The sequence below is a fragment of the Psittacula echo genome, assembly GCF_963264785.1.
Source record: "Psittacula echo genome assembly, chromosome: 10".
In the NCBI taxonomy this organism is placed as follows: Eukaryota; Metazoa; Chordata; class Aves; order Psittaciformes; family Psittacidae; genus Psittacula; species Psittacula echo.
The window spans coordinates 9,262,235-9,275,198 of NC_137741.1; the positions used below are offsets into that span (position 1 = coordinate 9,262,235).

Genomic DNA, 12,964 nt, shown 5'->3' on the forward strand with positions numbered 1-12,964 from the left:
CAGTTCTGTTTTCTCTTGGAAATAGTTCAGTTAGAAATTTCTCTTGAGACTTGCTCAATGATGGAATTAACCAGGGCTCACTTGGAGCCCTGTGGTGGTTCTGTCACAAACACTTTTCTAGTTATTGCTAGGAACAGTAGTAGCATTTTCTTAAAGTATCATGAGTTTTTAGCATATCAGAAGTGCTGCTAGTACAGAACTATGAGGTTTTGGGAATGCATTGCAGAAATGGCTTTGTGGTGAGCCAGTTCTGCTCGAAAGGTTTGTGTCAGGTGGTAGGATTGGTTACACAAGAGCAGGTTTTTCTCTTTAAATTTTTTTCAGTGTTAAAATTAGAACTTTATTGTAGTTACAACTGCAATCCATGCATTGCAATGCGTTGAATCAAGTATGGACTTTGATTCTGCTTCATAATAGGCAGTGTCTTTCTACTTAAGCAGATCTGTTTGTGTACATACAATAAATCTTTCAAAGTTGTTTATACTAAACAGGTGTGTGCCCAATAGTGAAGAACACTGTGGAGAGGCCTGTTTGGTAATCAGGAGTGTTCAAAGAGCAAAATGGAAAAATAAGGAGTTCTTGTTGTCAGAGCTTGGAAATCCTCATTATGATGCAATTAATTACACCAGTGGTTAGTGAATGTTACATCACTGTCCAAAACCCAAAGGCCAATGAAATGTTTCAGTTGTTTTATTTCCAGCATCTGGTTCCAATTTATTTGTTATTTAAACATTCATGAGTACAGTGTAGCTGATCCAAAAACATCACCTCTCTGATCAGTGGGGTTTTTTATCTTAAATGAGTTCAAGGTCACTTAAGGAAGACAAAATGAGTGACTTAGAGCTTTGATGCATATTCACTGCCTCGCAGTTTGACATTTTTGTAAGTTGTGGGGTTTTTTTTAGATTTCATGTGTCTTGACTTTGCCAAATTTTATATCTTCTGTTGCAGTAGTGTAAATAAGAATGAATTCTGTAGGATTAATTGTGGCTAGTTCATTACAGATTCTGTAATGTTTAGTAAAAGTGAAAGTTGATCAAAGTTCTTGTGGATTACATTAATGACTTCTATTCGCATTTGTGGGAAGTCTTGACACAGGCTTAAAGTTTATTACTCTCTAGACTTTCCAAGTTATGTGGGTCATAAACTTGGAGTTGACACCCCCTTAGTACACCCTCTTAGTACATCCTTTGATTCATGGGGGATGATTTTATGATCATTGACTTTTTTAAAGGGCATGATATGTGTCTGCTCAAAAGACAATTTATAATTAAAGTAAGAAGCTGTCTCTTCACAGGCATAAGGAAGCAGCACTTTCTCAAATGAAAAAACTTTATTAAGTTTGGTAACTTCATATATGTAAGGTGAAAACGTGTCTTTAAATCAGTAAGATTCAGTTTTGTTGAAATCAAAGTTTGCTTTCTGCAGAAGCTGGTGGCCCTTTTCTGTCATATGTACTTTCCTGTAAGAATTGATGGGTGAATTTCCTAAGACCTGATTAAAGCTCTGCTTCAGTAAAACATTGCACAATTTGATTATAACTCCGCTGAAGATGACTTAAGTGAAGTTGTTTGTATGCTTAAGGATTTGGAAGTGGCAAATAATTCACATATATGTAGTTCTGTATAGTGCTTAAGCAGCATCTTGTTCCTGTAGATAACTGTGTTTGTACTTCATAAAACATTCAGACATAACATTTCAGACAGTAAAAACAAGCGTGTTTTCTTTTTCTTTAATGTGTTTGTTCTTTCTTTAAAGACATCTTTTATGGCTCCAAACACTTGTAATACTTTTTCCACATGAACTTCAAATATATGCAGTATCCTTGATATATGTGACCTAAAACCAAGTTAGCTAGCTCACATGCATCAATTTTTAACGTGTTTAAATGGCTATTGCATCATTGTTATTGCAGAAGCCTTTAATAACAGTGGAAAAAAAATAGGAATTTCTAGTTTTGCACACATCTTTATTTTTTCTACTTAGCGAAAGAGCATCTCATGACAGTTTTCTAGCAAGCTTAAAATAATGAACAGTTAATGGGGTAAAATGATAACTTCAAGGAGGTGAAGATTATTATACTGTACCTTAGGACTGTGCAAAGCACAAGTGTGCTGAGTTTTCACTGCCCCATTTTCCAGCTTAGGAGCAACATAAACTATTTTAATTAATGTTGTGTCACCAAAAGGTTTTGAGATGGCCAATTGAATTCTGCCAAGATAGAGTCTTTTGATGAAAACATATCTTTATTGATTGTAGAAGAAGAAAATCATTCTTAAAATGAAATCCAGAGAAAAATCATATCCCTCAGAGAAAATTTCTGAGTGGCAGGCTGAGATTAACATCATAAAATTGAATTTGTGCTGCAAACCTTTGATGTAATCAGCAGCTGGGAGATGGTGTTGCCCTTACTGTGCTCTTTCTGATTGTGGTGAATTATTGTGTGGAATGAAATAAGTGTTTCTTGTGTCACTCGTTCAAGAAATACAAACAAGGTATTACTAGGTGGTTCTTGCTAGTTAAAACGGGTCGTATTGATTCCTGGTCCCAGCCTCTTGCTCCCTTGGTCTGCAGTACATTCACACCCCAAGAGGGATCTGGATGTCACTCAGCAGTGAGTCCTTGGGCAGGTTAGGCTGTAGCCCTGACAGGTCTCCAGGGATGTCCCATGAACTTAAACTGATACCATAGTGGTAGGCAGGCAGGGAGTGTCTCAGGGTAGAGCTGCAAATAGGAAGTAGAATGGAAAAAGGTGTGGAGTACTGAGGGTTCTGGCAGGATGTATTAAAACACAAGGAAGTGAGCCATAGGATAGAAATGTTGATTGAAGTATTTTACTTCTTACCTGCTGTCTGGTTAGCTATGTTAACAAAAAAATTTGACCTACTGAAGTATTTTTGCTGCTGTACCTACAGAGAGCAGACTCTGCATCTTAAAGAAGCCAATTATTAGTTCCCTTGTGTGATGTGCTAAATGCAAACTAGCTTTCAATTACCTTTTTAAAATATCTTAATAATCTTTCTATGTTTTACTTTTTCCTACTAATTATTTCAAATGTCTTTTACCTTTGTCTTGTCTTGCTGTCTTCAGTATCGTTTCTTTGGTCGTCATTCTCTCTTCACTTACCTAGCCTCATATGTGTTTTACCTTTTCCTCAATTGCACATCCTGCAATCTGCCCTGTAGTCCTGTATCTCCATTCTATTTCAATTTCTCTGTTAAGAATCTTTCTCAGCATTTATCTTTTCTAGTTTATTCCACTGCTTACACTTATACAAGCGTGTGCCTGCTCTGCTGCTTCACAAATTGCAAATTATTGTTGACCTGTGTTTTCAGATTCATGGATGCAATGGATTTCTGAATAGCAATTTATATAAACAGCAGATCTGTGACTTGCGTCAGAAGCGTGGATGTGATACATCTGCAGGCTTACAAAGACAGCACTTTGTCACTTCTCTGTCTTCAGATTTTGTAGTTTAGATACTTTTGCCAAGTATTTTGTAAATGCAATCTATTATTTATGCCTCTTAGATGGATTTGCTATACATTGTGAACAGTGGGTGAATAATTTTAGTTAGGGAAAGATATCTATTATAGTCAGCAAAAATGTAGTATATTATCTTTAAGGAGAGTGCAACATCTACATCATAACGTAAATTGAGAAAGTTATGAAAGCAGTAAACATTAGTAGACTGCAAGTCAGAGCTATTTTAGGAAACTAATTAGCTTTTTCCTAACAGTACAAAAATATTGATAAAACCTGTATTTTCTTATGTAGATGGTAAGAGCAAGTATGTCAGATAAAGCCAAAGAATAGACAGGAATAGGAGAATGAAATCGGTTACAAACAAATGAACCTTTTGAATTTGTCATGAAAACCTACTAGGCTCTGCCTAAAATTTAGTTTGTAAACATATTACTACAATGATGAATCTAAAAAAGGGATGTGTGTGGAGGAAACTTCTTATTTTACTTGGCCATCAAGAACATTGAAGCCTGGACCAATACAATTTTGCTAGACTGAGAAGACACATGCTGTTCTTCTTAAACTGTCCATAATTGTTTTAAACACTTTGGCCCATCTGTCTATTTGTTGGTGTATTTTTGTTTTAATTATTTGTATTTTTAATCCAATGCAAACAGTTAAATGCTGCTAGTCTCTTAATATTTTCAGGACTGCAATTCTGCATCTCTTTTTGTACCCGCACTGATTGCTACACATTGACCTGGACAAATTGATCTTGAGAAAACTTATATTGTATTGAAGCATGACCTAAGTATGAATATAAACTCAGACAAGTTTTTTTGGCAGGTTGACTGTTGCCTGTAGAGTGACTTTTTGTTTTATGAAGTCTGTTCTACTATAAATGAACTATAAATTCCAATTTGGTAGCTTTTGTTATGGGCTGTAGCTAAGAGGAGGAGGCTTTTGTCACAGCCAGTGCTTTATGATGTGAACTGTTTGAGGTTAAGCTTCTGGGAAGTTCAGTTCCTAGTTTTAAGAACCTTTATGTATGTGAGAACTGGTGTATTCTTAATTCATTTAAAAATCAAGATATTTTCTGTATCAATAAATGTGACCAGTCCCAGTCAAAACAGTTGAGTGATGAGGAAAACCCCTTGCATTACTATGTGCTTAGAAGGGCATTCAAGGTCAGACCTCCTGTGCTCTGGCTCCTTTAAAATACCTCATGGCCTCTGTAGAATGAAAGGTGGTATACTCAGCCTTCTGAATGAAAATGTAACACTGTGCAAATGGTCTGAAGTTGCTGAAGTAGTACAGCCAAAGTCTGTGAAGCAGTGCCAACTGGAATAGTTTTCCAGGTTAAGAAGTTTTGTGGTAGGGTTTCAGAGTGAAAGGTGCTTGTAGAACTAGAGACAGGATGGCACAAGTTAGTGTGGGATGAATTGGTATGGCTTTAACTCGGAAGAGGTTTTTTGGTTTTAGTCATGAGTTTTTAGCAGTGTGATCGTAAGGGTGGATCAAAAAGTTTGTTAGGTTCTAGGCTGAGAGAAATGGGGAGAAGGACTGAGGAACTGGATTTGAAGTTGAATGAGGGGTTAATACTGCAAATCAGACATGCTTGAGTGTGCAGAGCTGGAAGAATTTGTGCTGATAAGCAACATGCAGCTCAGATATGCCTTGAGCAATATTTGACTTTGTGGAAACAGTTTTTACCTTTTTTTTTTTTTTTAAAGGAACAGTGTGATAAATATCTGTTGATTTTATTAAAAAAAGTTTGCTCTAGGTGCCATCAGTATTACTAAATAGCTTTGATAAAGGTAAGTATCATCAGACAAAATGTGGATATCTGCATGTGAGTGTGTGGTATTTCTAGGAAAGTTAGGGTATTCTTAAAATCCAAACTTTAATGCAAAGTACTTGTGCATCAAAATACCTTAATCCAAAAGAGAGGTTAACAAGGGAACAAGAGGAAAAAAGTTAAGGACTGTTATATTAACACGGAAGTTCACATACATTCTGTTTTCTATTTCTCTTATAAGAGAATTAGACTGAAATCTATAACCAATGTTTTAGTAGCTGGTTTTTAATATGACACTCACGGATATCTAAAATGTGTGCAAATAGATCATCTATACATTAGCAAATTCTACCAATTTTAGTTTTTAACTTCTATTGGTTGTCCGAGTTCTGTTACTTATCACTTGCTCAGCAGTAGGCCTTCTGCTAAGAATATTGATCTTGAATCTATGCTGCTTTTACAAGAAAATGTAATTTATGAGTTTATATTCAGTGCAGTACAAATCTGAATTCTGCTGTCTTATGGTGTTTTACAGTAATTGAACACTCCCATGGCACAAGTATAAATTACTACATGATATGCAAGGAAACACGTTTGAAAGACTCAGGATTTAGCCTATCAAACTGTTAACTGGGCAGCCACCATTTTGTAAGCGGTTTTGTAAGCAGCTGGGTTTTCCTTGCTTAGCTGATAGCTGAAAGCATATCACTAGAGTTTGCCTAGAACAACTTTGATTTCAGGGCATAAACTGGAAGAGAAAAGGATGTCAGTGTTCACCAGTAAGCATAATACTTCATGTGACTAGAGATTTAAGAAGTAACATCTGTAAAAGTCAAATCTTAAAGCTGAGATCAATAACATGTCTCAGGTTTTTGTGAGATACCCACAGAGAGCTTTAAAATGAAACTAAATGTGATTTAGTGTAATAAACTGCTGACTTCAACTAATTTTCTCTTAGACCCCTCTGCCTCTGCCTTTGATGTTCTGGCTGAGGTTGTATGGCAGGACCTTGACAGTCTGCCATACCAGTCTTCTCAGCCCTTTTTTTTTCAGTAGCTGAGCCCTATGTCTTGTGTACTTGTCAGAAAGCAAGACCATTCCTTCAGTTCTGTGTTACTTAAGGCTTTTATTAGGAATAATTTATATACTTCGCGTCTGTGTCCCTGCTTTTAGCTGCTACCATGCTAGATTTAGTGATGGTTTGTATTACAGTTTTTTTAAAACAAAGCTTAAAAGCTGCTTCTGTGCTCTGTGTCCTGTGGTCTTCACTGGATTATCACAGGAACTGCTTTTCATGTCTCTTCGCATTGTTCCTAGATTACTTCCTTTGGCTGTCTATTGCCTGCTGCCATGCATTTCCTGCCTCCTCTCATGAGATTTCAGCTTTACTGTCATGTCTCTTGTCTGATCCCTCCCACCTGCGCTGTTTTGGCACCTGTTTTGTTTTAAATATATTTTTGCTAAGGATGTGCTAAGGACTCTCTTGTGTCCCCTTTCTTCAGGACAAATAGGAGCACACCTTCTCTGAAAGGTGTATTTTGGTTAGTGGGGGCTCTGAGGTATCTATTAAATGGTATTATGCTGTTTGAATAAGAAGTAGCTGACATACATACAATATTTTGAGAAAAGTAATTGAAGTATTTAAGTGACCCTAGGCAATGGTGCATCTGAAGGGCTTAACATTTGTTTCTTGTTTGCTCTTGCTTGGGAATAACTTTGAGTTACACAAACATTTTCGTTGCTCATTGTCAGCTGTCTGTGTACTGATGGTAGTTAAAACTGTCCTCAGTATAGTTTAAGAAAATCCTGTTTTCAGAGGACTCACTGGGCACAAGTCAACTTCATACCCTTCCTCCCTGACAACAGTTAGGAGCAGGTGACAACAATCTTCTGGCATTTTCTCCTGAAAACTGAATGGGAAGGGAGGTTGACAAAGATGGTTCAGAAGCATTTGTACAGGCTTTCTGGGAAAATGAAGGAGAGAAGAGCTATCACAGGATGCAGAGAATGACCACTGGAGGCTGTTGTGTATTCCAATTAATTTGGGAGCTTTGATACAGGTGACTTCTAGGTATGGAAACTGCTTGGGCTAAGGTAGGCACTACCAGCTTAGTGTAAGGCTCTGATATAAAGATAAAGATGTGCTACAGATGTTGCTCATCTGTGTCTGTTTTTAGCAATCCATCCTTTCACCTAAGTTGACCCAAAGGAGACATACTTGTTGGATGTGTTGTAAGGTCCCCTGAGAAGTCTTAACAGGACAAATACGATTTTTAAGTGCCAAATTATTTATGGGCAGATATTTACTGGTTTTTTGGTTTTTCATTTTGAAAGTATCATTGGAAATACTCTAGAAAAATGTTTGAGGCTCATGAACATGGTGATTTGAGCAGTAAACAAGGTGATAGAAGGCTTGTGAGGTGCCTGAGAAAGCGGTTTTCTCAGGGCTTTTGTTTGAAGCAAGACAAGTACAGAATCCAGCTCAGAAGCAGAGCTGCTTTTAAAAGAAACATACATCAAGTCTAAAAGCAATCAAAGGAGATTTATTTTTTTTTAATAAGGAGGATTTTAGGATGTTTTCTAAGTACTGGTTTTTGAACATGTGCTGAAATAGTTTCCTGGAAATGCAGTTCATAAGAATCTGTATTGAATTAACTAATGACCAGTAGTCATTTTGGACAATTCTATTAAATCAAATTTTTGCCATAGTGGCTGAAATCTATTACATGGTGTGTTTGTTTTTTCTTTTTTTTCCCCCCACAAGAGACTCATGAGTTGAGCAGCAGAAAGAGTCTGTTCTCCCTGTTCGTCAGCTTGCAACTCTGCCTCCACCTTTCTTCTGTGACTTTTCTCTAGGAGATTCTATTGAATGGTGAGGGAATAGGGCTTTGCTGTCCTGGGCCTCGCTTTTTTTCTCTTCATCCCTGACCCACCACCTGTTCCTCCATGCATATTACCTCTTTCTTTTGCCTTATCCTTATAGGAACTGCAGACTCGTTACTGACACCCTGTTTCTGTGCCATATCCATGCTCTGGTAGCTAGCTGCTGAGAATGAGCAGCACTGCTGGTTGCGGGAAATAGGGAAGGCATGGTACATATTCCACCAACCAAAATCAAGAAGATGATGACTGTGACATGGTCCCATCAGAGCTAAGGCAGGTTGTGTGGGGTAGCACATGATTGCTGTTGCTGATATTTCAGTATTGTAATAGTACTAGTTCCTGGTAACTCTGGTTGTATTTAGTAATGCCTCAGTTTAAAATAGTGGTATGTCACTGCTTTGCATATTTAAGTTATTAGCACATAGCTCTCTTAAAGTGTTTGTGTGATGTTGGCAGCAGGTAGAAAATGCTTCAATGCCTCATTAGCTCTTTTGCAGCAATAAGTATTTTGTAGCTCACCTTTTGTGGATGTTGATTTAATTGCATTGAGTTTTGGGTTGTTTTTTTTTTTTTTTTCCTTGCATTTCACATTTCTTAATCATTGTGACTTGTTTCTGTTTTCAGGTGCTGACTATGAAGGTATCACTACAGGCTGTGGCAGTGTGGGGGAAAGTAGCTCCCTCTCATAGTATCACTGCTATTATGATTACAGATGACCAGCACACTATAGTTACGGGAAGTCAAGAAGGGCAAATATGTCTCTGGGATCTTTCATCAGAATTAAAGGTTTGTGTCTGCTTTGCTACAGTCTGCCAAATAGACACAGTGGAGTTTTATCTTTTATTAAGAAAGGGGTTTATCCAGACTTGCACTTACTTAGATTAAGTTTTAAAGATAATGTGATATTTGTTATAGGTAGTTCATGAAGCAAAAACTGTTGAAATGCCTAAATAAGCAATCAGTTATTTGCAGACTTTGGAAAAATTTTCAGGTAGTATTGTGATCTGTGGATTATAATTTGAGATGGTGTATGACAACAAGTGATGACAACAAGTAAACATATATGAATGTCACCATTCCTATCTTGTAAAGCTTTTTTTTTAATCAGATGCTGAGCATGGCTTGTCATTTAAGGAAAAAAATATCTATTTATAAAACCAGAGCTTTCTACCAGGTTTAGCAATGGAAAAATTTATAGAAAGATGGAACAAGTAAGATGAAATATGTATTTGCAGTGTAATTAAGATGCAAAGCCCCTAGCATATCATTGGTATTGCTTTACTTATTTTATATTTATTTTCCTGAGAATGTAACAAAGTCAAAGCAAGTTCAGTTTTTTATTCTGTGTTCCTAGAACTATGGTTCTATTCTTTTTGCATTTGGCTGTCCCATTTGTGCTCACAAATGTCCTGAAACTTTAGTTTGCACTTTTATGGGGCTACCTTTTTTATTAAGATCTTTGCTTGTGGTGAAGCTAATCAAAAGGATTACTAAACATGTTGTATGAAACCCATGCTTAAGAGCTTTGCTATATCAGTTGTCTGCTTCACTCTGCCACTTTTGCTGTATGCTATAGGGTGAAGGGCAGAGATATTCTGCCTATCGCTTGTTTTACAATACTTGATGCTCCATGAATTCTTCAGGAAGTGTGATTTTTTAATTTTTTTTTCTTTTTTAGACCACAGTGAACAAAAAGACTGCACTTTACACAAACTGCATAATCCATTCATATCTTTGTGCATTCCAGAAATATGATTGAAAACCACAACAAAGCAGATTGAGAATTACTCATAAATAATGACATCTCCAAGTAGTATTCTGTTGCTTTTATATCTGCTTTGATTAAATGGAAAGTATTATGTTAAACCATTGTATTATTCTCCTAGATTTCATCTAAAGAAATTCTCTTTGGCCATACTGCTTCTGTAACTTGTTTGGCAAAAGCAAGAGAGTTTGAGAAACAACCATATGTAGTAAGTGCTACTGAAAATGGGTAGGTAACTGAACATTCAATTATTCATTTCTTAAATGATGAAATGTATGGCAGGTGTAGGTCAGATTCTGCATTTGGCAGAAGGTTTTTAATCCACTTCTGTGATATGGAAAGGATATCAGCTACTTAGGATAATGATTGTATTGCCTACATACAATAGTCTAAGTAAGAGCTCATCTCTTGGATGACAAAAGGGTTTTGCAGATTCAGATATCCAGTTAGTAGTCAGGAAAATGAATTGTTCAGAGTTAGCTAGGCCCCATTCAAATGGAGAATAATGGGCTATTGGAGGGAAGCAGCAGATTCAGAAGCATTTTAATATCATGGTGCTTTTTTCTGTTCCTTCCCAAGTTCACTCTTAAGAATTGAATAAGAAAAAGAGGTTAATGTACTCTGATCCAGGTTATGCTTGCTCATTGAGTACACATAGAAGCATGTAAACAACTGCCCTTGAATAAAAGGCATATATATTTCTTGGTTTTGCTTCAATATGACTTGCTGTTCTGGAGTATATCTTTTTAAGATGCTGAACTTGCAGCTTTTCTCCTGTGTTTGTTGTGATCGGCTCATCATGTCAGGCAAAAAAAATTCTGCAGTTCTGCTAGGTTAGCATGCAAGACTTTTTTCACCTCTCTGAATATTTGGTTATCTTTTCAGCTGGGTTCTGTAGCCCATCTGCTCAGGATTACAGCTGTTGAAAGTAGTTAGAGCTACTTTCTTACTTCCTTAAGGGCTTTCCTCAAAAAATTCTGTCTGGCTGCTTAATGGCATTCTCCTCTCATTTTGGATCCCTCTTTTCCAATTAGCAGCTCTGTTAAAACCTCTTCAGGTGAAGAGTTCCTGTCAATTGCCCTTCTTTAAGCTACACCTTTTAGCGTCTTAAGGCTACTACTTTCTCACTGAGGAGCTTATCCTTTCCAGCTGCTAGGTTCTTGGCCTGATTCTCTCAATCATAAGTATACAAGAAAGGAATAACTTAAGCAGACTGGTTCAGGCTTCTTAATCTTCAAAGGTTAGACTGCCCCACTGGACAGATAGTAGTAAACAGTTCTAGTTGTTATGTGCAGAAAGGAGGGTGAGAAATCTACAAAACTAGTTTTGTACTGGCCTACTTCAATTCTACTCAAGGGTTCAGAGGTAAAACTATTTTTCGTCTTAACTGTGAAGTTCTGTTACTGTAGTACTGTTTCCAGATGTGTGAGAAAAAAATACTGTATTTCCAAAAAGCTCTGGTGACAAGTGTAAAAAGACAAATGATATTTTTTGCTTTAGATATACCACACAGATGTTCACTTCCAAAAGGTTCTGCCTCTGAAGGGGTCATCAGGATTCCTTGGAATTGTGTATGTAGGACTGGATAGTCTTCTGGCTCCTTTAAATGTTCAATTTTACCAAATTACTGCTGACTTTTCAGCTGTATTATGTAAGGGCAAAGCATCCATCACTGATCCCTGGAAGGCTGTGATGTGAAGTTGAGATAATTACAAATAGGGACCCTTGTCTTCAAGAGAGGCAGAGTTTGTTGAACAGCATTTTCTGGCTTGTGAATCATAGAATCATAGAGTAGTTAGGGTTGGAAAGGACCTTAAGATCATCTAGTTCCAACCCCCCTTCCATAGGCAGGGACACCTCACACTAAACCATGTCACCAAGGCTCTGTCCAACTTGGCCTTGAATCATTCACTTCTGCCATTTTCAAGCTTACATTGCCTTGTATTGAGGGTGGAAGAAACTGTATAAAAGATGATGCTCTCCTGCCATCCCACTTCAGAATCTCAAGTGTTTGTATAACTGACTTGTCCCGGAAGAATGAGTACTGAACAGTATTTCTGTACTTTTTATGTGGAGATCTATAAATCAATCCATTGTAATTCAGAAGGTCTCACTGATGTCCTACGCATGCATTTAGCATATGCTGTAGGACAGGTTTATCAACATAAGGTATCACTCATTCCTTGTTAGTACAAAATGCATTCCTTAGAGTGCAAAATGCAAAATTTATTTTCTGGTCTCATTTGTGCATGTTTGCATGTATGTATCACAGTAATATAGCTAAAGCAATAAATTTAATTGTTCTGATGAGAAATTCACTGCCTTAATCTTTAATAAAGAGCATAAGCATTCTGTTTAAATTATGAATTTTGGTCTACTGAAGCTGATGTTGCACTAAGCATTATGATGATGCTACATAGATTTTACTGCTTTTGCTCAGTTGAAAACTGTAAGTTAATATTTTTAGATTCAATGTGAAAAAAATGTAAAACACTAGAATTTCTAATACAATACAATCTTTTCCCTGATGTGTTCTTTAAGTCCTCATACATAGAATGTAATTTTGGAAATCATAAAATTATTTTCAACTGTGGAAATAATGATTACTGTCCAAATAAAATCCAAAAGCATCGAAGTTTAACATTGCTGAACTCTGACAACATACCTCATACAACCTTATTTGCAATATTTAATTTGACTGTTTTTGTTGTACTCTAGTCCCACAGCATATTGAATAATGGTTGGTGCAGAAGCCTGGCTGTCCTTTTCAAACGTTAATGTAACTAAGTATAGCTAGAATGTTGCACAGGCATTTAGGCTGTCAAGATGCAAGTGCTGCTGTACCGCCAACAGATTTCAGGAATATCCTCATGGTGGCACTGTTTCTTTTTAACAGAACTTGTCGTTCCTCTCAGGAGCTGGTCTAATGCTGCAGAAGATGCATTATGTCTTTCAAGATATGTGGTTTAAGTCCAGTGAAATGAATCATTTTCAGGAGGATATAGTTCCAGCGACAGATAGTTACAGTGACATGTTGACGAGCTGTAATGGCA

General features: G+C 36.9%; 1 protein-coding gene across 1 annotated transcript in view; it reads left to right on the forward strand.

Annotated features, from left to right (window-relative positions):
* Positions 1 to 8,340: 8,340 nt before the first annotated feature.
* The window catches only part of WDR72 (WD repeat domain 72), a gene marked incomplete at its 3' end in the record, with an annotated part of 102,713 nt that continues 98,089 nt past the window's right edge, over positions 8,341 to 12,964 (forward strand). Inside the window, exons 1-2 of the mRNA XM_080626499.1 lie at positions 8,341 to 8,932; positions 10,033 to 10,139. Of these exons, the coding sequence (XP_080482625.1) occupies positions 8,780 to 8,932; positions 10,033 to 10,139 (260 nt within the window). The 5' untranslated portion in view covers positions 8,341 to 8,779. The remainder of the gene's footprint in view (positions 8,933 to 10,032; positions 10,140 to 12,964) is intronic.